A 25,310-nucleotide genomic window follows, 5' to 3' on the forward strand; every position below is an offset into this window, starting at 1 on the left:
CCAACCCCCACTCACCATCTGCTTCACAGACTGCAACTGAAGCTCTAACCTTTCTCGTATAATAGCACTGTGTTTCTCCTTCCTAGGGAGAACAGGGTGAGCACCCTATTCCACCTTGATCTTAAAAAAACACCACACCTTCCATTTTCTTACGAATGCTAGAGAGTTCTGGGATGCCTACATTTCCTCCAGACACACTTCACAGAAGTGAGCACAAGCACTCTAGCACTCTTTTTAAACCATGTGCAAGACTTGGCTTGGGAAATCCAGTTTTCTGCCAGTGCTACCTAGAAAACTCAGTAGTCTGAGAAGAGATGGACTTGCTGTCTCAACAGAGCGCAAACTGGACATGCTGGCAGCACAGAATCAACCAGACTCAGAGCATACTCAAATCCTGCTGTCTCACAGCCTTCTCCCATGCTGATGGGATATTTCACCCTGAACACATCACCAAGTCTATTCCAGGACAGAGCCTGCAGTGGAAGCCAAACTTGCAACACCCTGTATTCAGATGTACCATACTAACAGAAGCCCAGGGCATATTTATTTGATCAATTTTCCCTTTACTGCTGCAGTTACAGGTAAATAGCAGTTTACTCTGTGACAGATAGATTGTACAACAGTTATCAGCTCCAGTGCTGTTGGGGTTCAAGTGTTCAACCTGACAGAGCAATTTGACATGGAGCTAGGACTGCTGTACAATAATAGATTTTTGCATAGATATGCTCATGTAAATGCCTGATACTACAGAACTGTATTTAAGTGGAATTTATACCTGGGTTTTGAACGAGTAGGGTGGGATCTACCACAGCTGACCATGTTCATGCAAAATGCTGACAACTGACAGGCAGCAAGTGGTGTAGCAACACTTCTAACCGACACCTGCAGATCAGATGCTGCACTAAAACCCCCAATAGCACGCAAAGAGCTAAATGCAGAAAATCAAAAGCAACTTTGAATTGCTTAATGAATATATTCAAACAGTTGCATGTCAACAGCATCAATTTCATCTACCTGTTTCTTGCATTTGCTCTAAGAGATTGACACTCTCATTCTGCACTGAGCAGCAGTTCCCAAAGGAAGCTGTCTCTCTCAAGGGGATTGTGCTCTCAAACTACTCACTCTTCGGCTAGATTCACACTATCAGGCATTGCCAGCATGGTTTCTTCAGCTTCAGCCAAGTAGCCAACCCAGAAATACTCATTTTAAGTGTCTTTATTAACACTTTGAGAACAGGAGAAAAAAAATGGAAGTATTAGAATCTAGACAAAGATCGTAAGATTTACGTCACAGAGTGGTTGAGGATGGAGACTCCACCACCTCTCTGGGCAACTTGTGCCAGCGCTTGGTCACCCTCACAGAGAAAAAGTGTTTCCTGATGTTCAGAGGGAAATTCCTGCGCTTCAGTTTGTGCCCATTGCCCCTGGTCCTGTCACTGGGTACCACTGGAAAGAGCCTGGCTCTGTCTTCTCTGCACCCTCCCTCCGGGTATTTGTACGCATTGATGAGAACCCCCCAAGCCTGCTCTTCTCCAGGCTGAACAGTCCCAGCTCTCCCAGCCTCTCCTCATATGTGAGAGGCTCCAGTCCACCATCTTTGTGTCCCTTCCCTGGACTCTGTCCTGTAGCCTGGTATCTCTCTTGTCCTGGGGAGCCCAGAACTGACACAGCACTACAGGTATAATGAAAATTACAAGGTAAAGCTTTACACTTAAAAAAAAAAATCCAAAAAAACAAGAGGAAGTATAAAGTGAGAAATCTAACAAAGAAAAAAATTATTTAAATATCCAATGCGTAGAGAAGCAATACATTACTATGACACCACAAAAAAAAGAAAAAAATTGATGCAGGTATAGAAAAGAAGCATTAAGTGAGCATTATATTGTAAGCTGAGTATTTGTGCATGAATATTCTTTATTGCATTACTGTCTTTGCTTCTCTACATTGAGTGGCAAACAATACAGATCTGGGATGACATCTTTATATTCAATTCCTCACATAATGACAATTCCTCAGAGTTTTCCAATGGCAGCAGCTTTTGACCAGTAGCAATGTGAACTAAATTCAGACCAGTCACCTGAAAGTGAAGGATATTACGCATCTACAACGGCTACTCTCTCTGGCTTGTTTCCATAGCAGTGTTCACAGAAAACAGAACAAATCAACAAGACAGTAACAATGCAAAGAAGCTTCAAACAAAATGCAGGAAAAGCCTATTTTATGGCTGTCTTAATTTCACTTTAAATTATACTAGTATAGAACACAGAACAGAAACAATTTAAAATATCAAATACCAGGGTAAAAGAAAACTGAGCTTACGATGGTACTGTTTTATTTCAGGCAGAGGAGGACTCTGTTGGACTTGGGGCATAGAATAACCAACGGTATTAAGATCTATTCCCTGGTCAGCATAGACTTACTAAGGCAACTTTGGGCAAGTTACTGCCTCTGCTTCATCAGTGAAATGGAGAAAGGATTTTTCTGCCTCACAGGCAAGACTAAAATTAATGGCTATAAACTGCCTAAATAGTCAGGAGTTTTATATTAAATATTAAAATTAATATAAGGATTTTTAAACAGGTAAAATATAAAAAAACCCTTCTAACACATTCTGAGCTGTTACCTAAATCATATATAAAATCCCTCTAGAAAAAAAAAGTATGAATCCATTTAATTACTTCCTTAACTTGTGAAGTTTACTTATTATTTCCTGCCCTCCAGAGTATACATGCAATTCTATACCTCTTTCCAGAATAGTAAACAACTCACAAATTTTCCATGACTGAAGCAGCAGTGGTCAAACATAAGAGAAGGGCTTGTTTGTGCCTGGGAGCATGGGAGGCATTTTGAAAGAAAAGAAACAATTAAGACAAACCAGGTTAGTAAGGAAGGCACTTATTAAAGAAAAAAAGAGCACTTGAAATAATTTATTTCCTCTTCCTTTAGTTCTCAAAGGCAAGCGAGGGAGAAGAGAGATTTTCTTGGAAGACAGAATGAGGTCAAGGAGTTAACTCATACATGTACTCATCAAGACCTTTCCAAAACCAACAGAAAGTATAAAAGATTTTTTTCTTTTGTAGAGGGAAAAAAAGGATTTAAAAGAATCATCCAGACAGTCATAACTGATATGAAGCAGAAAATATGGAATGTGATCAGTCTGTAACAGTATTATGTAAGCCCTTAAATGCAGGAATAGAAACTTGAAACAATCCATAGTGCATCAACAGAGCATGTTAAAAAGGGAGTTAGCATCCAGCAGACAGACAGACAAGTAAGGAAGTAAGGAAGACAAGTAGGAATGATGTATGCCTAAGTTTTAGCTTAAAATGTTTGGGAAGTTCAAAACGCGTGGGAAAAGATGAAGAAAAACAGTTTAACCCAGTGTCAGGAAACACTGCAGCCTCAGGTGGGGTTCAGAGCATTAGTTCTTCCACACTTGTATTCACATATAGGTAACGGAATAATTAGCAGTTGATGACACTGATGTACTGAAATACTGAAGAAATCCACTGCACAATTACTTCGGTATTCAAGTGTGCCAAATAAGTGCAAAAATGTAATGTGAAGGCAACTGCAAATGCACACTAATTGAGGAAAACAGAGCTCCCTCAGTCTGCTGAAGGAGCCAGAGACAGACCGCGTCACAGAGGTAGATTGCTGACATCAATGGAGACCTTGGGCAGCCTTAAATTTTAGTGTGAACTTCAATCCCATTACAGCTAATTCTTACATCACAGTTTTTCTGCAGAGAGCAGAAAGGTGTATAGCATAAGAATAAGAAGCAACTAATTCACATTATATTTAGATAATAAATTCTATGGTGACAGAATGAATGTTTGTTTCTGTAGTTTCATAATGCCTACCGCAAAGAGTCCAGGAGCCAATGAGTGCAAAATGCAAAAGTTGTTATGATCAGCCTACATAGCAACATTAGGAAGGGTGCTCTTACACGAAAAATAAAAGGATTTACAGTTACTTTGTGGACAAGCCCTTATTCGTCTTTCATACACAACACAAAAGCAACATACATATACGGTACAGAAGATCCTAAACCAAAATTTTGTACTGAGAACGCTTGGAGGTTTGGAAGGTTGTCTTACTTGCATGCGCTATAAAGCTTATTAAAAAGCCCCCTACCAACAGCAATTCACTGAAATGAAGGTTTTCTTAATGTCTCAGTGGAACTATGAAACTGTGCAGACCATGACAGGTGGAAATTATGAACTACTCTCACTTGTATGTGCACTTTCGCCAACATGCCTACATATTGTTGATTAGCAAGTACTAGACTCACACCTATGAAAATAAAAATCTGACTCAAATTTATGCTTTCGACACTAAACCTACAAATCTGTCTATAAAAATCATTTTTTAAGGTACACCTGTAAAACAGAACATACATTTATATAAGGAAAAGAATATTAATAAAAAAATAAAATCAAAATGTCCCCTTACATGTGCTCCATTAACTCAGTTTTGCATACAATAGAGAATAAATTAAGAGGTAAATTATTGCGAACACTACACTGTCCAAACAGAGAAAATAGAGACAAAACTGTATAAATAGTTCAGCAACCTAGATTTGAATTCTAGTCAGAAACTTTGGGAGTGACTTCTCATCTGTTTATATAGAACAGATGCCAACCGAATTATATTTACTATGCCCTTCTGCATGTATGGTAGCTGTCACATAATTTGGTTTCCTGAAGTTCAGTAATGTTTAGCAACAGAGTTTACACTTTTGAGAAACTGTCGAAACGATGCTCAAATGCCAATTACCAAGTTCTACCAAGCCAGTGAACAGAGCAGTAAACGTTCTGTAATTACTTACTTTTCAGTGGTTCAAAAACTGTCTCTCTTTTAAGCTTGATAGGTAACTTAACCTCACCGGAAAGAGAAACTTCATTTAGTGAAAAGAATGCAAGGGAATATGAGTTCATAAATATCACAGGGAAAGAAACATGTATCAATACCCTTGACTTGGTCAAATGCACTCTTGCATCAAATTTGAAATTGTAACCCTTTTTCATATCTTATCACAAAACTTTGGCTGCAACATGGAAATGGATAGCCATGGCAGGCCATCCTTCTCTTTCAAGGTGTATTTGTCAAATTCACACCCCTCTACCTTATTCAGGACACAATCAATCATGCAGCAGCTGGGAATTTAAAAAACAAAACTGTCACACGCAATAAATTCTCCTAACGTGCCAACACTGGGTGCATACAGGTTGAAAGGCTTTGCTGACACACCAGAGTAGCTTGAGTGCTGGAAACACTGCAATTACATTAGTGCAGGTCTCCACTCCACCTATTTATCCAATTGTGCTGAGATGGCTATATTATTTCATGTTCTATTTTATAACATACTTCATATGGCATATGCTAGGCTACCAACTCAATAAGCAAAATTTAAAGCATATTTTGTGTCTGTGCTTTGATTACAAGCTCCTTGGAACAGCAATTCTTCCTAAATGTCTGAAAAACATTTTGAATACTTTGATAAACTAATATTTTTGGTAGAAGGCAATCCTGTGAGATATTTCAGTATTTTGTACATTCTTCCTGACTATACAATTCTATTATCCAATTTACTTTTGTCTAAGTTGAAAGAATACACACCAAGATGCACCTAAGGAACACAACAACAAAAAAAATCATGGCCACATGATAACAATGAACTGTAAGGTGATTAGTATTTTTAAAGTGCTATTATTAAATATATAAAACGAAAGAGACAGAAGTGATTCAAAAGCAAGTTGAATATGAAAGTAAGAGAGATAAAAGGACTTAGTCTTTCTAAAATCATGATGAAAAAGGCAGACTGGTAGTACACTGTCTCCTCCTGTCACTAAATAAAGAAAATTATAATCTATACCCTAATCCTCTTAAGTTCATCACAGGACCACACAAAGACTGACACAATACACATTCCAAGTACATTAGCAGATGCTGTTATTCTTTACTCCAATATTGAAAGTGAAGAGTTTTGATTTGATGATACTAATTTAGAGGACTTCCATGTCTCTTTACACCACTATGACATGGAAGGCCCCAGGCCACTAAGAATTTTGTACTTCACCACAGAATAAGCAAGCTTCTTACACTGCAGTTTCAATCACAGCTTTTCCATTCTGTGTTCTCACTCTGTTCAGATCTAAAAAGCCCATTCCCCCCTTGTAACAGCACTTGTGTTGACTGCACAAACTCAAACTCATTTTTGTTACTTGCAAGCAATAATCAAAAAGAGTAACACCGTAAGATTTCCATAAAAATTTCAATTATTACAATAAATACCAAGTTCTGTGATGATCTAATCAATAACTTAAAAAACTCCCAACATTTTTATTTAAAATGAAAAAGAGTGACAACATACCATATTCTAAACCTGCCACCTTTAAAATGGCAATTTGGTCAACCAGTTGCTGATTAGACTCCATTAAATGTTAATACAGTATAACATTCAAATTACCCCACCTAGACAATTAACAAAGAACCACTAATCTCAGATCAGCCACATGGCCAATGTTATTAAAATGCCCAAATTAGTCTTCTACTGTGTCCCACTTGGAGTGCAGCTTCTCAGCAGTCTGCCAGGAGCCACTGTCCTTCATTGCTTGGTAATGCCATCCGACAATGGCCTACAACACCTTTTATGATAAATTCAAGTGCTCTGAAGAAAGGGCTCACAAAAATGTGCATTTCTAGCAATCTGCAAGCAGACAATATGCCTTCAGCTCCTTTGGTTTTAATAATGTTCCCTTTGGAAAGTGAATCAGTTGAAGACTGTTCCAATAAAATAATAATAGTAAGTCATAGTCTAGACAAGTCATAAACCACAGTCTATACAGTTTGTGACAACGTCCTTGTTTTTCGTTCTTCCACGCTTTTTTTCCAAAGACCATGCAGTGAAGGCAGTTTGATTTTATCCATATTCTTACTGTAAACATTAAGAAATATACCAAGGACAACCAGTAAGCCTGACCACACGTACCTAAAGGGGAGGAAGGGGGAAAAAAAGTTACCATTAGCACTTTATCTGTAATGGTTACATACAGTATTTGTGGATTAAATAAAAATAAATCCCCCACTTTAAGGATAGAAGAGTTTAAGGAAAAAACCCTCCACAAATTAGTGGACTCTAAGAAAGAATTTGCTTGAATCTTTACTATTACTATCCTTCCACCTTTCCTCTTCCCATCCTGGCTGAAGAGCTTATTAAGGTGCATTTATAATTAAATAATAACTAAACTGTACCTGTCTTTCTCACGTGAATAAAGTAGTCCTGAGGGGTTTTAGTATGTTTTTCCTTCCTATGGTTATGAGACCTATATTCTCTATTACTGGTCCAAAATCTGTTCTCACTCAGTGCCTTATATCCATACTTCCCAATGTAAGCCCATTTTTCTTTCAGCTCTCCATTATTTTAAAGCCTCAAGATTTTTAGCTGGAGTAAATTCCATTTGGGCATTTGGCTGTATGCTTTGTTTTTAAATCTCAAATAAATTTATACATAGCAATAAAATTGAATACTATTTTGTTTCAAACAAGAAGCAGTTAGGACCAATGTAGCAACTTAGCTGTATTTTTCAATGTAAGCTCTTCCTTGAAATTAAAAAGAGAGAGAAGAAACCCAACCTCAAAAATCTTGCAATTTCATGTATCAAGACAACAGAAACTTGCAGTTATTTAAAAGGGCTAGCTAAGAACTCAAACCTGAGTTCATAAAAGGGGAAATAATATTATTAACTGACAAAATGCCTTTCTATAGTTGAGTCTTCCTCCACAGAGAAAGTAACCAAACAATTTATTACCTATCATAAGCACTAGATATTACGTAAGATTTTTCTTAAAAAAACCCAACAAAATGCCAACACATGGAATAGTTTGTCTTCCAGACCTTTAGAAAAATGGAAACTATTTTCTCTAGCATGATTACCATCAACAAGCCAGTCGATATTTACAGCAGATGGCCAACATTTGTAGAAGATACGAAATGAAAAACAGTAAAGCCTGAATATGATTCATTACTGTTGTTACATTTCCATGATCAAGAATGTAATTTTTTATAAAATATATAAAAACCAATTAAAATTGTAAATACTTACTGGAATGTGAATGGCTTTGCAAAGAACAAAAAAGAAAGCACAATGGTCATTGCTTTTCTTCCTGTTGTTACTGCAGAGGAAAAACAAGCATTTACTTCTTTAAGAATTCAGTGATAGCAAAAGAACGTAATATTATGTTCAATACTAGTAGATAACCTCATGACATAATTACGTGTCTGGCTAAAACAATAATCATCCTTGGTGCAAACACAGACTGCAGATGCCCCGATCCAGTGCACAATAACGCTAGAACCACATGCTGGTTGAAACAAGTACACTGTGTCGGTAGTATCAGCTCCAGCCACAGGATCTGCAGCAGAGAAACTTCCGGAACAAGACTTGCTATTTAATAACGTCACACTAATCAATTCACAATATCCGAAAATGACAAACAATCTTTGCAAATAACCAATGGTATCAACTAATGAAGTGGTATCACTATTTGGATACACCAAATCTCTTGCCATTTCCACTTCATGTTATTACAGTTCAGTGGTGTTTGGGGCTTGATTTTTAAGTGGAATGAGATCAGCATCTTGTCATTCTTTTGACGTTACTGAAAATTCACCTAACAGTGCACAGAAATACAATTTTGGTTAGAAACCTAAGACCAAGGATGTCTCACCAACGATTATGCATTAGGAAGAGATCTTCTATGTGTGGTCTTATTACTAGGCAGAATCAAAGTAGTAAGAAGAGTTGAGAATACAATGCTGTTACCAAAATGGAAGTAAACTGTTTGGGTTACTCTCAAATTAATTACAGCTCAAATAATTATTTGAACAATTTCAATGCTATCTCCTATGAACACAAATACAGCATTGCTAGCAAATTGTGTACTGGGAAACCTATATAGTTTATCACTGAAATAAAAATCAATAAATGAGTAAAAGTTACAGAAAATGTTTAAAAAAAAGTAACAATGCAGTCAGGCGTACAAGTTTAGCTATAGAGGTTAAGGGCCTGAGAAGGTGTTATATACAGGCTTCTCACTTAAAGATCCCAGTACAATGGTCTGCACCTAAAAAACCCTAAGTTTTTTATTAGCAGAAAACATGTTGCTTAGCACGAAGTACTTTTTACTATGCCATACTGGAAAGCCTTACTTGTATAACTACATCCACATTAGTCTTACTGTAACATACTGACAAAAGGAACCAATGTCTACTAATGTATTTTCATGCTGTTAGGGCTAGTAAAGCAAGTTTTATTTGTTTGCGAGGGAGTATTGGGGAGAAATATTTGCTTAAAAGGATGTTTTGTAGTGGAAGAAACAGCCTTCACCACTGCTTTATCTGCTCCCATTCTCAACTTTCTAGTAATAATTTTCTTTATATTTTAAGAAATTTATGCACATCAAATAAAATGATTTTCTAGTACATGAAAAATTAAAGGAGAATGAAAAAGAAAATTGAGTTTTAATTAGAAAACAGTTTACAGATGAATAATTTAAAAAATGGTTAAATTACTTCAGTTTTTCTAATTACGATTATTTCTGTTCTTTCAAATCAGTTATTAATTAAAATATTTATGTAACCATTTCCTTCTAAATTAAGTGCCTTTTCTTCTTTTTCCCAATTAAGTCTGATAATTTCTCATTCTGGTAATAGAAATACAATTTTCATTAAACTCTTTCACCCCACTCCCCCCAAGAAGGGGGAGGGTGGATGGGGGGTGGGAGGGACAGTAATGAATGTGGTGTTCTTCCAAGGCACAATAAACATTTTCACATTGCTACAGGCAAGACAGAAAGGGCTCAAGTGTTAGGATTGTCAAGGTCAGGCATAAGAAAACCTGGGAAAGGTTTGCTATTCCACAACATTTTAAAATGCTTTTTATTACAGTAAGACTTTTTATTTTTAAACAGCTATTTTAGTACATGAACCAACCCTCTCATCTATGCCAATTTCCAGTCAGGAGACCTACTGAACTTTGTTAAAACAAACGTGATACAGAAGTGCTGCAGAGGAAACTGTTAATAGGAAAGCAGAGCATGCAATCCTCAGGTCAGAAAACAACTGTCTATTTTTTCCTCTCCACTACTGTGAATGAAGTAGAGCTTCACTTGACAGAAACCAGCTTTTAGGGGTAGAAGGAAGAGAGGAAAGTAGCTCCATGCTATCTTGCTGCTACACCTTCTCCACCCAGGCTCTTGTGACTAATGTTTGAAGTTTTAAGAAGAGAGGAAGGAATGAGCTTGGTAAAACTGTTCTTGATAGACTACTGTAATCACTATAGAAATGATAGAAGCTAAATAGCCAATGACTGATTTTTGAAAAATACACTCAAGTTACATTTTAAGTTTGGAAGCAACAATTTTCTACAATTTTACATTCTAGAGCAGTTGCATATAGTGAATTTTAGGGACAGCCTGAAAACAGCGGTACAGGAAGATTATGAAAAATGATCAAGTGTCAGACTTTTCCTTCAGTGTTATTAGATACATAAAAAATGTTAACATTACAATTAACTGCTGTTAAAAATGAATGGCAGGGTCATTTCATCTTATTCCAACATTCAAGGATATTCTGTTATGTAAACACTTCAGTCACTTGATTGTTTTACAAACTCATAATAATACTGGTTAAAAGCAGTTATGTCATTTTGTTGTAGCTAGCTTTGCCACACTCCGGTAATGCCGTATACTAAAATATGCCACGGCCTCACAAATACAGATGCAAGCCACAATAAACCAGTACAAATAATTTTTGAGCTGCAATTTGTCGCATCTGTCTTACTAGTGATTCCTTTGCTTTAATCATATTCTATACTGCTTCTTCCATTAAGGATCTCAGGCAAAGTATCAATAGGCTCTGAACACACTTCCTTCTCCGAAGCCCTATAGCTGTCCTTCCACACAGAATATGTTTAGTGTTAATACTTTTCGTTGTTTCTAAGGCATACATTAGCCAATGCATTACTAAAGACCAAGCATAAACAGCTGACATTATTTGCCAGCGCAGTGCTGAGACTCATTGTGTGCAGTGGCTTCCTCATTCATAGACAGCCAGTCTCAGGTAGCAAGATTTCAATCTTTGCACAAGATTTTTCTAGATGACTGATTACTCAACATGAAGAATATGTCCAGTTGCATATAGGATAAGAGTCAAGTCTGAATATCTACAAAGATTGGAAATCTGTAATGGCTGTGACTCCCTCTTACTTCACGTTCTCCTTTCCCTCATCAATCTAGATACATACATGCAGATAGGTCCGACTTGCATTTACTGCTAGGAAATGGTTATATTATTAGGTAAGAACACCACATCACAGAAACTTTTTATTTGTGCATGACCTATCACAGCAGCAGACAAGATGGCATTTGGTGCCTGGAGGGGATTCTGGTAACTTATAACTTTTGACATACTTTAGGGACTTACGTTGTTCCATATTCACATGCAGCTAGCAGACACAACAGTGAGTGGCCCAAATTTTTTCAACATATTATTGATGAGTTCTTTACATTTGTTTCCTCTGACATGGTTGATAGAGTCATATGCTGTACTAAGCATTTAACAGAAAGCATGACTGCTTCCACTTTTTGTGGGACAATTACACTGGAAGTCTAGAAGAACTGGAAGACTAGACAGAGTCTGCTTCTGTTCATTAACAATAGGCTTGTACCTACCCCGTGAACACACAAGTTGCAATTTAGAGATAATCCAGCAGCTGCTACATAGCCCATCAGAAGTTTGTTTAGTTCCAATCCTGACTTTCAAAGCTAATATACACACCCTTTGTTCCCTTCAGTTTAATAAAAAGAACTGAGAAGACAATCAGAAAAGTCAGAATTTGTTCCACTTGAGGTTATTCTGAACTGAGTCTGGAGCATACGCCTAACATTGCTACAGCAGCTTTCCACTAAGAGTGTATAGACATTCAGAAGCTTCAGGAGAGCTCTTCACAGTTTTTCTAGTAATACCATTTGCTGGAAATCTCCAGAAATTCTGCTTAGATACTATGACATGCCTACTATGCCTTACTGGAACGTCCTTACTTTTGCTTCCATGTTTCAAATAATGCCTGCCTTTTCCTTTATCTTGCTATACATTTTCATTGTAATTCCTCAGTTTAGAACAGTGTTGTTTCTGCATAAACACACACCACAGGCTATATTCACAGATTACTTAACAGGCTCTTCAAAATTGAAACCGTGGCACAGAAAGACCAGGAAGCTCTCAAACACATACTACTAGAGAAGATCCATGCTACACAAGCCACGATCAGTCAGTGCAAAGAACAGAAAAAAAGCCAGAGCGAGAACAATTGTCAAAAGCTCTGTCCTAAATAACAGAATGGAATTACTTCATGTTTTTATACCTAAAGCAGTAAAGATCTCATTTGTTCATACCTGTTACAGCCAGAAGGGCACCAAAGATTTTAATCAATGCTAGAACAAAGGATATGCCAAAATATCCAGTCAGGGAGAAAAGGAATGCATAACCGTAAGTCTGAACTGGATGCTGCAACAACAAAAAAAGCCTGTTAGGAAAGTGTAAAACAAACCCTGAGGTATTGCAAAATGACATAAAACTACAGACTTTAATCAACTGCTTGAGCAATAATAAGCTGTTCAACAATGCATTCATGCAAAGATCCTTATTTAATTTTAGTTAAATAATGGAAAAATAATAATGAAATTATAAGCTCATAAGTCTGGTCCTGTGATCTTGTTTTGTTTTTTAAAACATTACCCTGATACATCAAAGACTGTAACAACTTCCTTACTGTATGTATTATACAAGTCAACCAGTTTACATGATGAAAATATAACTGCAGAGAAGTGGTGAGATTTTCTAAACCATACAGAGCAATGTTTTCCAATGAAGTTGTTCACAGAAAAAAGGAAATCTTTACACCTACCTTTGAGCAAAATGTTACTGCAGGGCTTAATCCACTAGTGCATGTTAATCCAAATAAAATATACACAAAACCTATTGAATAGGAATACAAAACCTAGAATAGTTTAAGAGAGAATAATTATCAGGTGATACTATACAAAAGGACAAAATTAAATGCTTTCAAATGTTTGGCCCTGTTAATATGTTCAACTATTCAGAGTTGAATTTGCAGTGTTTGAAGATATTTTTACTAAGATTTCTGTAATAGCTGATGTACAGTGAAAAGTGGATAATAAGTGTCAGAAACATTCTTCCTACTCGCAACTACATAAAAAAGTTGTAAGCTACTCAGTTACTAATATCCTGGGGTCAATGTTGACTGTGGTAAAACCTTCAAGTTCAGGATTTCACAGCCTAAATAAAACTTCACACAACTATATAATAGTTTGAATAAAATGTTAGACATTTTGTTTTCTGCTACTTATCCTGCACAATAAAGATCCATTATTACATTAAATATGCAAAGGGTAGCACATAATCACTATGAGCTGTCATAAGAAGTGTCACGTAAGTTTCATCTGTGCCACTTCATATATGTGGTGCACCTGCATTATGGTTATATGATACAAGATTTTCAAATATGACCAGCTCTGGCCTAGTTCAGTACTCCAAACAGACTATATACTCAGCAAACAGGTAAGCTCTTCATTTTGTCTGTACCCTTATTTAACTCATAGCTTCATACAAAAGTGACAAAAGAATCCTCATCCTATCTTTTTCCATGTAGAGGCAACAATAGAAGTTGGAACTGCCCATCCATACACCCTCCCGTGCAGTGGGAAGTATTCAGCTCTTTGGGCAACTTTTATTGGCCTTTTCATGTGAAAAGGGGAGACAGTGAACGGAACTATTCTACACATTACTCACTAGAACACACTGATTTATTACACTTCAAAACTTGATGTCAATTACAGGCCTACTTCTTTTGACACAGGTTTCATCAATTGTTTTCTTGTTATAGTATCTCAATTATTTGCAAAAATAAATCTATTAACAATTAATAACAATGCCATGAGACAACAGAACACTTATCACTGCTCCACAATAAAGGACGATGAATGTGCATTTCAAGAGCAGAATTGCTTTCAGCCTCTTAAAAAACGACCTGATCTTCAGAGCTCTTATTTCTCAGTGTTTGTACACAAAAAAAGTTACACTCTAGTTCTTCATTTGCCTCTGCATCCAGCTTTTCTCCCAAACTTTGCAAAGAGCTCACTTTTTCACAACCAGGAATGAGAACCACATTGCTAGTTTCACGTTAGGCAGTGCGATAGAAGTCACTTCCTTAGAATCACACACAAGGTAAAATCAGATACAATTTTTCAGAGCAGTGGTTACTATTCCAGCTGCAAGACATCTTTTCTCTTTTCATAATTGCTTAATCCAGGTCAGGCTCCAAATTTAGCAACAAAACAGAGATCCTGTGGATGACAGATTCCTTTACTATTCAATTTTATTTTCAGATCACTCTCTGTTAAACATAATTGCCGATTCAGAAGACCTTTTAAATTTTCACCCACAGTCTCAAGTCAAGAAAAATGATTTCTGAAATTCTGCTTGCAATTCTGCACTGAATTCTCTGAACAAAATCCTGGAGTGTAATACCTAGGCCTCAAACAAACAAAATCTTTATATCCTTAATCACTACGCTGATTTGCTACAAGTAGTATGAGTATAAAATACGAAGACCAACATTTGTCAGACTAATACAGAACGAAATGCAATGTTCTGGAGAAAACAGGAGCATCCTAGGTAAGGCAGTTAACAGCTGTCAGTTGACTGTTGGCAGGATGCAAAATGGGCAAAAAACCACTTACAGATTGTACTTTGTTTTGGATTTCAGAGATTACAGCTACAGAAGGCTGCACTGGGTCAGGTGAGGTCCATGCCTCTGGCAGCAGTCAACAGTGAATATTAAGAAAAAGTACAAAAATAAAAACCAAGAATACAGTGACACTTTTCAGGTATATTCTTCCACTTTGCAGAAACTTGCAGCTCAAACTTCTTGAGCCAACCTAAATTACTTCCAGCCATAAGTGAAGCTTCCTTCTAACTAATTTTTTCTCTCCATTTATGAAGTTATTCTCATAAATGAGAAAATAGATTTCTAGTTATATGTCAAATACATGCCAAATATGCAAATTAAATTTCAATACTTTTTTACTTGTGGCATATTCAAATGTCTGTTATAATAAAAGATTTTCTTGTATTTACTCAATTTCAGAGAAAAAGATGCCAAGTTCAAACATAAGTTTTGTCTAAAACAAGAAAAAAAGTCAGACCATATGAACAGTAAATCCGTGTTCCAAATAAGTATATAACAAAATACTGAAGTCTTTTTCAAAATCACGTATTTCACTGAATCAGGAACACACACATTCACCTATTCTGAAAGTCAGAGTTTTACTGATTCCAAAAGCTTCAAAAAAGGCTGCCTCAAATGCTAACACACTCTAGAATCAGAAGTCTAGTAAAGTAAGAAAAGCAACATGTTCCATGCAACACATGCTTATCTATACCCGAAGAGTATATATTTTTCAGAGATTAAGTGTATGATCATACTGAAAACACTCTGTTGATTTCAGGCCTCCAGGGTAGACAAAGAAATTGTTGCTAGAAATAAGTGTTTCTGTAGCTGCAATATACATTTGAAGTTGCACACAGAAAGCAGCACCCCTGAAAGTTTAAAAAACAATCAGCTAAACACCAAAAGCCCCCAAACAGAAAACCCCAAGACCAGTATACCAAGAGCCCTTCTTTACATACGCAAGAAAAAAGCAGATTGTTTCACGTTTTGTCATTGTATGCCTTGTCTATGATAGAACGTGTGCTTTTAAAATTGCAAATCTGGTATTTACCATTTCTGAATTAGAACCATTGTGCAACTTCATAGCTTTTTCCTGTACATTTCCTATAACTGCATCTGCGCAGAGGGCAAGGGATATTAGGACCACACCTAATATAAGAAACAAACAAACAAAAACCTGTTCAGAATATTTATCAGCAAAGCAGAGTAGTGATGAAAACCACTCTGTACTTATCCTGAAAAAAAAAAAATAAATCTCAGGAATAGAAAAATAATAATAACCTCCTCTCTCTATCATCTTCTAAATGCCAGCAAAACAATTTCTTCATGCTGGTATATAGCAGTGTCCACCCCCACTCCCTCCACTAGTTAAGCTGCGAGCACTGCGCTTCTCTAAGCTTGACAGGAACATCTTGACATTGCTATAAAGAAGCCAGCTGTAGTTTTTGTAGTAACAGGAGTGAAAGAACGTCAGTTGCATTTATTTAGGTATTTTTAATGAAGATAAATAAGCAGAGAACATACTCTTTTGAGTAGTTAATCCCAGATTATTCTTCCTGACAAAGGCAAATAGAAATGTTAGATGTAACGATAAAACAAATGTAAGAGGATTCACAATGGATATCTTTCATTGTTGAAATATTTTTTAAAAACCCCCTATAGTTCAGGTACAAACCCCAGGGTTTTAGGTTATCATATTTGCTCACAACAAAGTCACTACACAGTCAATAATGTAATCAGCTTTCCAATAACAATAATTAATAACTCTTTAACCATGCCAGTCACAACTCATTTCCCAACCTCTGAACTTCAATTCTTTCATGACTATAGCAACTGTTGTATTTAATGTTGCAAGAGTTAGAAATTAATGATGCACACAGGTTGAAATACCACTTTTCCTAAGTATACAACATTACCGAAGACATCAGTCATCAAAATCATATTTACTGTCTACTCTGGTCTTGGTTCCTTAAAACATAGTTAAGTGTCAGGGAAGAATGAGGACTGGAAGACTAGAAATAATCAGTGTTATATTTTCTTAATATTATGTTCTTGCTATCAGAGGTCTCAAAACAGGCATTTTGATGGACCAAACAGAGTATAAACTCCTGACAGAGAAAACAAAAAAAAATCCCTGCTCCTAGGATTTTGAGAATTGAAAGATATAACTTTTTTTAAGACCAATGAAGTTTAAGGTGGCATCTGCTTGGCAAACTTCTGGATGTATGAGAACTTCCAAACCACCATTTTTGGTCTGGGAATCATTTCTTTTCCCAGACTAGACTTATGCAACTGAAGCAACAGAAGAAGACTCTTCATTATTCAAAGTTATCAGGCACTGGGAAAGGTATGAGTCAATGGCAATGACATATTAACCTGAATAATATTGGTTATGCTAAAGACCACAGCAACTACATGGATTCAGCTCTGGTTCAAAGATGTAAGGACGCCTCCAGCTCTGCAGTAGGCTTGTTGCAGATCACTTGTGTAAAGTGACTGAGTGTCTTCATGTGTGCTCTCTATGACACTGGTTCCAGCAGCACAATGGTCCAGGCACATCACTGGACAAATGCATGGGTTCGCTACTGGATTGAGATGAAAAGCTTACCTGGAATCTAAAGTGCAAGTGCACATGGAAAGGAGAAACGTATGGACGAAGACACATGTTAATAGTACATACATACAGAGTTTGGAGTATGCAGAGAAGAATTGTTCCACTCATTGTGATAGCACTGCACCTGCTGAGCAGCAGCACCATGGATGAGACCAGTAACATTACATCGTATGTAAAGCATAAGTAAAAATGATTGGAAGAACTGGTCCTAAATTAGTTCTGAAAAAAAAAAATAAACCTGGAGGTCTTGCACCAACAGACACTACATCACATTGTCCTTAACACTATTAACGTGATGCTTGAAGTCATTAAAATATTGACACTGCTTACACATTTATAAGCTATTGGATATTTACACAAGTTCCTCAACAATACATTCTCACCCTTGCAATCCCCACCATGCAAATGTGTTAAGACTAGTGAGTCGTTTGGAGTTTACCTGCCCAGTAGACCTCTATAATACTCCACATTTTAGAAGCCTGCCATAGATAGATCAGAAGACACAGTAGAGGTAACTAACCAAGTGTGTTGGGTTTGCGTGGCAAGGTTTTGGTAGCAGGGGGGCGCTACAGGGGTGGCTTCTGTGAGAAGCTGCTAGAAGCTTCCCCTGATGTCTTGCAGAGCCAATGCCAACAGGCCCCAAGATGGACCCGCTGCTGGCCAAGGCCAAGCCAATCAGCACCTCTGTGATAACATATTTAACAAGGAAAAAAAACAGTTAGAGAGCTTTTGCAGCTGGAGAGAGGAGTGAGAAGATGTAAGAAACTCTGCAGACACCAAGGTCAGTGCAGAAGGAGGGGCAGGAGGTGCTCCAGGTGCCGGAGCAGAGATCCCCCTGCAGCCCGTGGTGAAGACCATGGTGAAGCAGGCTGTCCCCCTGCAGCCCATGGAGGAAGGATGAGGGGGTGTAGAGATTCCACCTGTGGCCCGTGGAGGACCCCACGCTGGAGCAGGCGGAGGCACCTGAAGGAGGCTGTGGCCCCGTGGGAAGCCCATGCTGGAGCAAGCTCCCGGCAGGACCTCCAGACCTGTGGAGAGAGGAGCCCATGCCAGAGCAGGTTTGCTGGCAGGACTTGTGACCCCGTGGGGGACCCACACTGGAGCAGTCTGCTCCTGAAGGTCTGGACCCCATGGGAGAGACTCACATTGGAGAAGTTTGTGAAGGACTGCCTCTTGTGGGAGGGACTCCATGTTGGAGCTGGGGAACAATGAGAGGAGTCCTCCCCCTGAGGACAAAGCAGCAGCAGAAACAACATGTGATGAACTTACCGTAACCCCCATTCCCCGTCCCCCTGTGCCACTGAGGGGGGCGGAGGTTGAAGCCAGGAGTGAAGTTGAGCCCGGGAAGATGGGAGGCGTGGGGGGGAAGGTGTTTTAAGATTTGATTTTATTTCTCATTTCTCTACTCTGTTTTGCTTAGTAATAAATTAGATGAATTCCCTCTCTAAGTTTGGTCTGTTTTGCTTGTGACGATAATTAGTGAGTGATCTCTCCCTGTCCTTATCTTGACCCATAAGCTTTTTATTATACTTTTTCTCCCCTGTCTAGTGAATGAGGGGAGTGACAGAGCGGCTCTGGTGGGCACCTGGCCCCCAGGCACAGTCAACCCACCACACCAAGTAACAGCATCTTACCAACGGCGAAGCTAAGGACAAAACACCTCTGTCTGCAAAAGACTAAACTGCACCTGTACTAACAGTCGAGGGTGGAGGAATTTGCATACAATTGATATTTTTACTGTGTCTTCACTGAAAATCGTTAATTTCCACTTACACCTGTAATGCCAGAACAGTGGAAGCTCCCATAGCACCAATGTTTCAAGACTGTCTCCTTCTGCACACCCTTCTCTTCTGGTTTCTCTTTTGGAAGTCCTGTACCTATTATTCACAGCTATTTACTACCACTACCTCTCCAATTTGATAATGCTAGGAGATGCTTTGAGCTCTTAGCATCAACTCCATCTTGAAAAGTATACCTCTTCCTTAGTTACAAATATGTACCTGTTCTGGCAGAAGAGAGTTTCTGTTTTCTTGGCTGACCTCTTTCATGTGTAAAGAAAATCTGTGTAGATTCCTTTTTTGGCCCAGCAATACTGAGAATAGATTTCAATAGCAGGAAAGAAAAAAAAAGAAAAAAAGGACTTGTAAAACTGTTCATCCAGATAGTATTTTATGTCTGCTCATGCTCCATTTTTAGTATTTGCATCAGACAACAAAGATTATGTGTTTTGTTTAGCTTCACAGCTCTCAGAGAGAAATGTAAACAGCTTTTTCTTAACAAGTTAGTAGAAGTTCTATGAAATCATGCTAGAATTACACTAGTTTGCATGGAAACGGTTCTACATAAATGTGCATTAATCACGGGAACAAACTCAGGAATTTACAGGGTAGTAAGTAGGCAGTAACATAAAACTGCAACTTTAGAAAACAGTAATTCTAAAGTTTCACATTTATTTGCTGTTTAAGGATATTAAAACTTTCAAAAACATAAATACTTTGTTATTTCTTTGAAACTACTGTATGAAGATATAAAATTAAATTCTGCCTCTTCACTTTCAGTTCCTATTGTGAGATTTACATCAAAAGAAGTGTAATTATTCAAAAGAATATGCCATTTTGCAGAGTAAGCAAAGTTTTTAATAATTCTTATCACCGGTTTTACACTTTGCCAGTTACATATTTCTGCAATACCAAAAATCAGTACGTTTCTTGAAGGAAAGGACCATCTATCTCCATAATTCATCCAAGAAAAGGAAAAGCTCCACCTTTCCCATTATGAAAAGTTTCTTCTGGTTAAATTAAGTGACATGGGAATAAAACAATATAGGCAGGAGGGAATAGAGAAATACAGAAAGAACTTTCTCAGAAGGTGAACAGGAGAATTTCAAATCACCTTCCTAAGGGGAGATCCAGACTTCTGAATTCTAGTTCTATATTCTATTTTCACAGAACTACCTTCCTCCAAATGGTAGTGCTCTAAGCTTCAATATATACAGATCTGTTTGAAGTGTTCAAAATAAATTAATAATGACAGACAACCCTGTCTATTCTCTGAAGACATTTACAGGTTTTTTTATCTTGTTTTGCAGACCTTTGAAGGGGTCAGAACTTTGCTATATTTGCTGCACTTTACCCTACCCCATTCAGTTGAATCAACTTTCCAAATCTTTCCAGAATTGAGTCATAGCACATACTTAAAATAATTCAAATTTTCCAAACGGAATAATATTAACATATGAATGCACTTAGAGGCTATAGTCAAAAATAGCTGTAATGGTAACATATATCTATACATCAGAAACATTAGAATATAACTACATGCATACCAATGCCATACTGTACTCAAAATATATTTTTTTGCCAAGTTGCCACCCAGTTATACCACACAAACACATGAGATGCACAGCAGGTTAACCAGTAGCACTAAAATTACATTAAAAGGCATGAAAATTAATTTATGAGCAAGGCAGAAGATATATACAGTTTAGACAACAACATAAATTGATCATTACTAACACTAGATGAAATGATATTTTGTGATGACAAAAGTCTTTTCCTTAAAAATGAGAATGTAATATTATTTTTAGGAACTAAACTTTGAAACCAGCGCCTCCACTATGAAGAAATACAGGTTTCACACTGAATGTCTGCCATAACCGTTGTTGTAACTCACCTCAGAATTTCAAAAGAATACACTAGAAGTTGAATATTCAAAAGTTTTTCAAGGTTCAGTATTAATCCAAACACTAGGCAAGTAAATAATATGGATTTTACTAATAACCAATTGTCCCTTGTCATTTGAGAAAGAAATTCAACTAAGTTTTTAAACCCAAGCAGGTTAAAATCTTTGCTTTGCTTCTGATTTTACACAGTATAGAAAAGTTAGTTGGAGCGCCCACGTTCTAAGAACTACGGCAAATCTGAGGGAGATTGTCAGTTAATATAAAGTAAATGGTTCTGAAATAGAAAAAGACTTAAAAGGTTTAACTAGAAAAGACAATGAATCTTTTGAAGTTTTAAAATGGTCAGACTGAATTTTATCATATTTCTTTTAACATATCTACCGGGAACTAAGTATTTCTTGAGAACAAGCCTGAGACATTTCAACCTAAAGGGTGGAATTTCCAGAAATTTTAAGAACCTAAAAACTAACACTTAGAATAAAGGCATCTTCGGCCACAGATACCATTCTACTAGTGCAAAGCTACAATGAAACCTGCAATTTCCATATGATACCTGAAGGCACTCCACCAAGAACTCTCAGAACTTCTATGGAACACTTACTGTAGGAAAAAACAAGCATTTTTTTAAACCGCGAAGTATAATATATCTTTACCTGTCAAGTTGAAGTTTGGTGCAACTGTGCTGTCAGCTAAAGTAAACCATATTAATCCAAGACTCATACACAGGGCAGCAGAAACATCTGCGACATTGTAACGTTTTCCTAGGAAAGCAATACAAACACGAATGGCTTGTTAACACTCTCAGAATTTTATGTTTATCATGTTTAGCAGACTAGAAGGCAAAGGAAAAACTGTTCCAATGTAATTCTTTTACTTAAGCAGATGACTTAACGCTCTGGCCTTTCATGACTGGAATTAGTTTCTTCTACAACAGCAGTTTCTAACATGGAGGAGGATCTTAACAGATAATATCTGATTCTTGTGGTCGATTTTAGTTTTACTCCTAATGACATAAAGCACATCCTCCCTGACAAAAAGCACTATCTCAGCAACTTCAGGAGAGCTGAGATGTTTTCTTAAGATTTTTCCCTCATGCAGGACATTTTGGCTGTCTTTATTGATTACAGAAGTCATTCCCAAATATTAATGTATGATTTGGGTACTTATAGAACCCTACATTGTCTTTCAGTTTGGGAGAGATGGGATGTGGAGGGGAGTAGAGAAAGAGAGTAGGCAGATGAAAAGGCAGGATTTAGTATATCTTGTTTGAAATAACACATTCCTCTCCCAGAAGCTGTACTTTCAATATAAACTTCCAAGGGAACTTTTTTGAACTGAAAATTTTAACTGAATTTTTTTAAAAATAGTATTAATGATAACAAAAATAATCACAGCTTCTGAGAATACAATACTACTACAACACCATATAAAGTTTCACAAAGTTTTAAGGGAATACCAGTCTCTCTGTATTAAAATTCTACAGAGTGACTCCTAATAAAAGGTAAATACTGTGCATGCATGTGCATACGTAAACTTGTAACATCCTCCCAAAGTTCAGCTTTCTATTGCAACATGAAGGCCAGAATCAACTACAGAAGCAGAAATACATCATTCTAGATTCTGTTCCATAACACTTGCCCATGCAGAGCTTTACTGACTTAATGAATCCTTGTGTATTGAACAAATAGAAACTTTTATAATATACTTAAGTCTTCCAAATCCAGAAATACTCAAGTATGTTTATTCACATAACTGGAGTATTTATCTGTTGTTCTCCAGATCCCTTTTTCTGTTCTTGGAATATAAACCATGGCTTCAGGATTAGCCAAAGACATGTAAAGTCAGGTGTATTTCTGATCAAATATTCAATTAAAATTTAGGAATTTTAATTAGGAATTTAGGAATTGAGCTTTTCAAACAAGAGTAGGGGATTACTTCACAAATCATGGCTGGATTTTTTTTTTCCCCCATCTCAAGTTTTCCATTTCAGTATTGAAAATGTTTCATTTATGAAGTGATTTGGTTTAGAAAACAAAGTTACATTACCTAAGAAAGTCTGCATAAAAATTAAGTTTTGCAAGTGACCTGTACAACTTTCCCCCCCCCCCATTTTCTGCTCATCTAATTGTATTTGTACATTTTCTGAGCAGATGCTTCAGAAATTCACGTTTTTCCTCCTATAGGAAAAGTGCTACCTGTCCCTCTCTATCCAAGAACCGCAATGGAATTTAACAAAGTACAGGATTCCATACATGACTGCCTCCCAAAAAAAACCCCAAAAAATCATCTAATACCAAGACTAACACTTACCTTGTATAAAAACCCCGCCTACCATAACTGGAATCAGCTTACAGCACTTGAAGATGACTTGAGTAGGGTAATTCAGATATCCTAAAGAGGTATTTGACAAACCCATAGTTCCCACTGTTAAAAACGCTATTATCATGTACGTTTTGCCAGGAATTCTACAAAATATAAACATACGAATCTTGGTATTACAGACTCATCTAGAGGAGACTTAGCTTGGAAAATTTAGACAAAGGAATATGTTTGTAATACTACTTGACCATCTTTCTCACCAAATTGCATTCCATAATAGAAATTTTAAAAAGCACAGAAATAACTGATTTCAAATTTCATTTCTTTCAATTACTGCTAATAAACAGCAGTCAAATACAAGAGAATAAAAACTTCATGGCTCAAGCAGTAATTCTTTAACCACCTTCTGAGAAGGTACATTATTTACAGAAGAATCAAGACAAAGGCTTCAGGTTATTTCTCAAAGGAAGCATGGAAGGTTGGTATACCAAAATATCCTGAATCTTAGTCCTGTCATGGTCACTGTGTCAATTTTTTTTGTGAAGTTTTCACATGAACATTGACATTTTTAGAATGATGAAAGTTGAAGTACCACCATTGTTTTGTAAAACTCAACAGAACTAAGAGAGAAGCAATTCAGATATCATGAACGGAGGGGCTTGTTGAACATTTTCAGTTTCAGATGTACTGTTTGCAATTTGATGAAATTATCACCTGACAACAGATGATCCAACAGTAATTTTTAGCAATTGCTGTGCTCACTTTGTGAAGTGATCTTTTAGTTGTTGTTGTGCATATGTTCAGCTATTTCTTGTGCTCACTCAGAGCCACAGTAAGCAATGTAAGGAGATGTCTTGCTGTAACCCTGTCTTATCCATACCTCATTATGTGGTGTATGCATACTCTGAGGCATGCAAAAAAATTTTAAAATTTACAAAACAGAATTCAGCATAAAAATTAGTAAATACATTTTTAATGTCTACAAGAAGATGCCTAGGTTGTAGAAAATAAAATGTAAAATAGATTTCAGATCTACATTTCCAACGTAACTTACTTGCAGGATCATGCTCTGTAAGCATTAGCAACTATTTGGTAATCAAAACATAAATGCTAGTTACAGAACACCCAAAAGGCAACTACACAATATTATCTGATGAATCTCAAAAGTCAGATAATTCGAAATGTAGGCTGTCAGTGTTTTAAATAAAAAGAATAATTCAAAGTTACATTGTTTGGCTATAAAAGAATTCTATTACCTAAAATCAGTATATGCAAAATCAGCCAAGGCTGACTACAGGTAAGGAAAACTAGTTACGCTCAACTAGGATATAATGCTTTAAAGCAATTTTAAAATTCATGTACACCATGACAACCTCTATCCAAGCTTCCAGAGGGCCTCAATATACAGTTTGCAGAGGCTGTAGCTGGGCAGGAAGCCATAGAATGGCCACACTGAGTCAGATCATAGGATTCAAGACAGCAAGAATCTCCTTGGCAAACTGCAGTGAAAACAGAGAATAATTTTGCGGCAGGGCGTTACGAGTGCTATATGAAGTGAAAAATACAAAACCTAAGCACACCCTCTGAAGCAAACCTATACAGCCACATGGCAAACAGAGAGCAGACCCCTGACACTCCAAGATGCACAGCATGTCAGAGGAACCTCTTGGTGAGGAGATGCCAAGGTTTGAGGAAAAGGTATTCAGTGGCAGATGGCTTCAAGTGCTGTGACGTGCATTCTAGACGTGATAATCCTAAGCAACACATACACAGGTCAGCCTGTATCGGCTACCTTAAGGACAGAATATGCTCTGTAAGTGGGACAAAGTGACAGTAGAGTCAACAAACTACTTATAGATCTGTAATCTAAGTGGGTGCTT

The 25,310-nt window shown here is 37.1% G+C and overlaps 1 protein-coding gene across 3 annotated transcripts in view; it reads right to left on the reverse strand.

The window, feature by feature from the left end:
* Positions 1 to 1,895: 1,895 nt before the first annotated feature.
* The window catches only part of SLC35B3 (solute carrier family 35 member B3), a 29,991-nt gene continuing 6,576 nt past the window's right edge, over positions 1,896 to 25,310 (reverse strand). The window contains exons 4-10 of one of the 3 annotated variants that reach the window (XM_054815664.1): positions 23,422 to 23,576; positions 21,765 to 21,872; positions 19,430 to 19,521; positions 12,971 to 13,063; positions 12,459 to 12,570; positions 8,108 to 8,177; positions 1,896 to 6,993 (exon numbers count right to left, since the gene is read on the reverse strand). In XM_054815664.1, coding sequence (XP_054671639.1) covers positions 6,843 to 6,993; positions 8,108 to 8,177; positions 12,459 to 12,570; positions 12,971 to 13,063; positions 19,430 to 19,521; positions 21,765 to 21,872; positions 23,422 to 23,576 — 781 coding nt within the window. In that variant the 3' untranslated portion in view covers positions 1,896 to 6,842. Of the gene's footprint in view, positions 6,994 to 8,107; positions 8,178 to 12,458; positions 12,571 to 12,970; positions 13,064 to 15,866; positions 15,965 to 19,429; positions 19,522 to 21,764; positions 21,873 to 23,421; positions 23,577 to 25,310 lie in introns of all 3 variants that reach the window. The other 2 variants (XM_054815663.1, XM_054815665.1) reach the window with 2 other exon arrangements.

The sequence above is a fragment of the Grus americana genome, chromosome 2 (assembly GCF_028858705.1).
Source record: "Grus americana isolate bGruAme1 chromosome 2, bGruAme1.mat, whole genome shotgun sequence".
Classification (NCBI taxonomy): Eukaryota; Metazoa; Chordata; class Aves; order Gruiformes; family Gruidae; genus Grus; species Grus americana.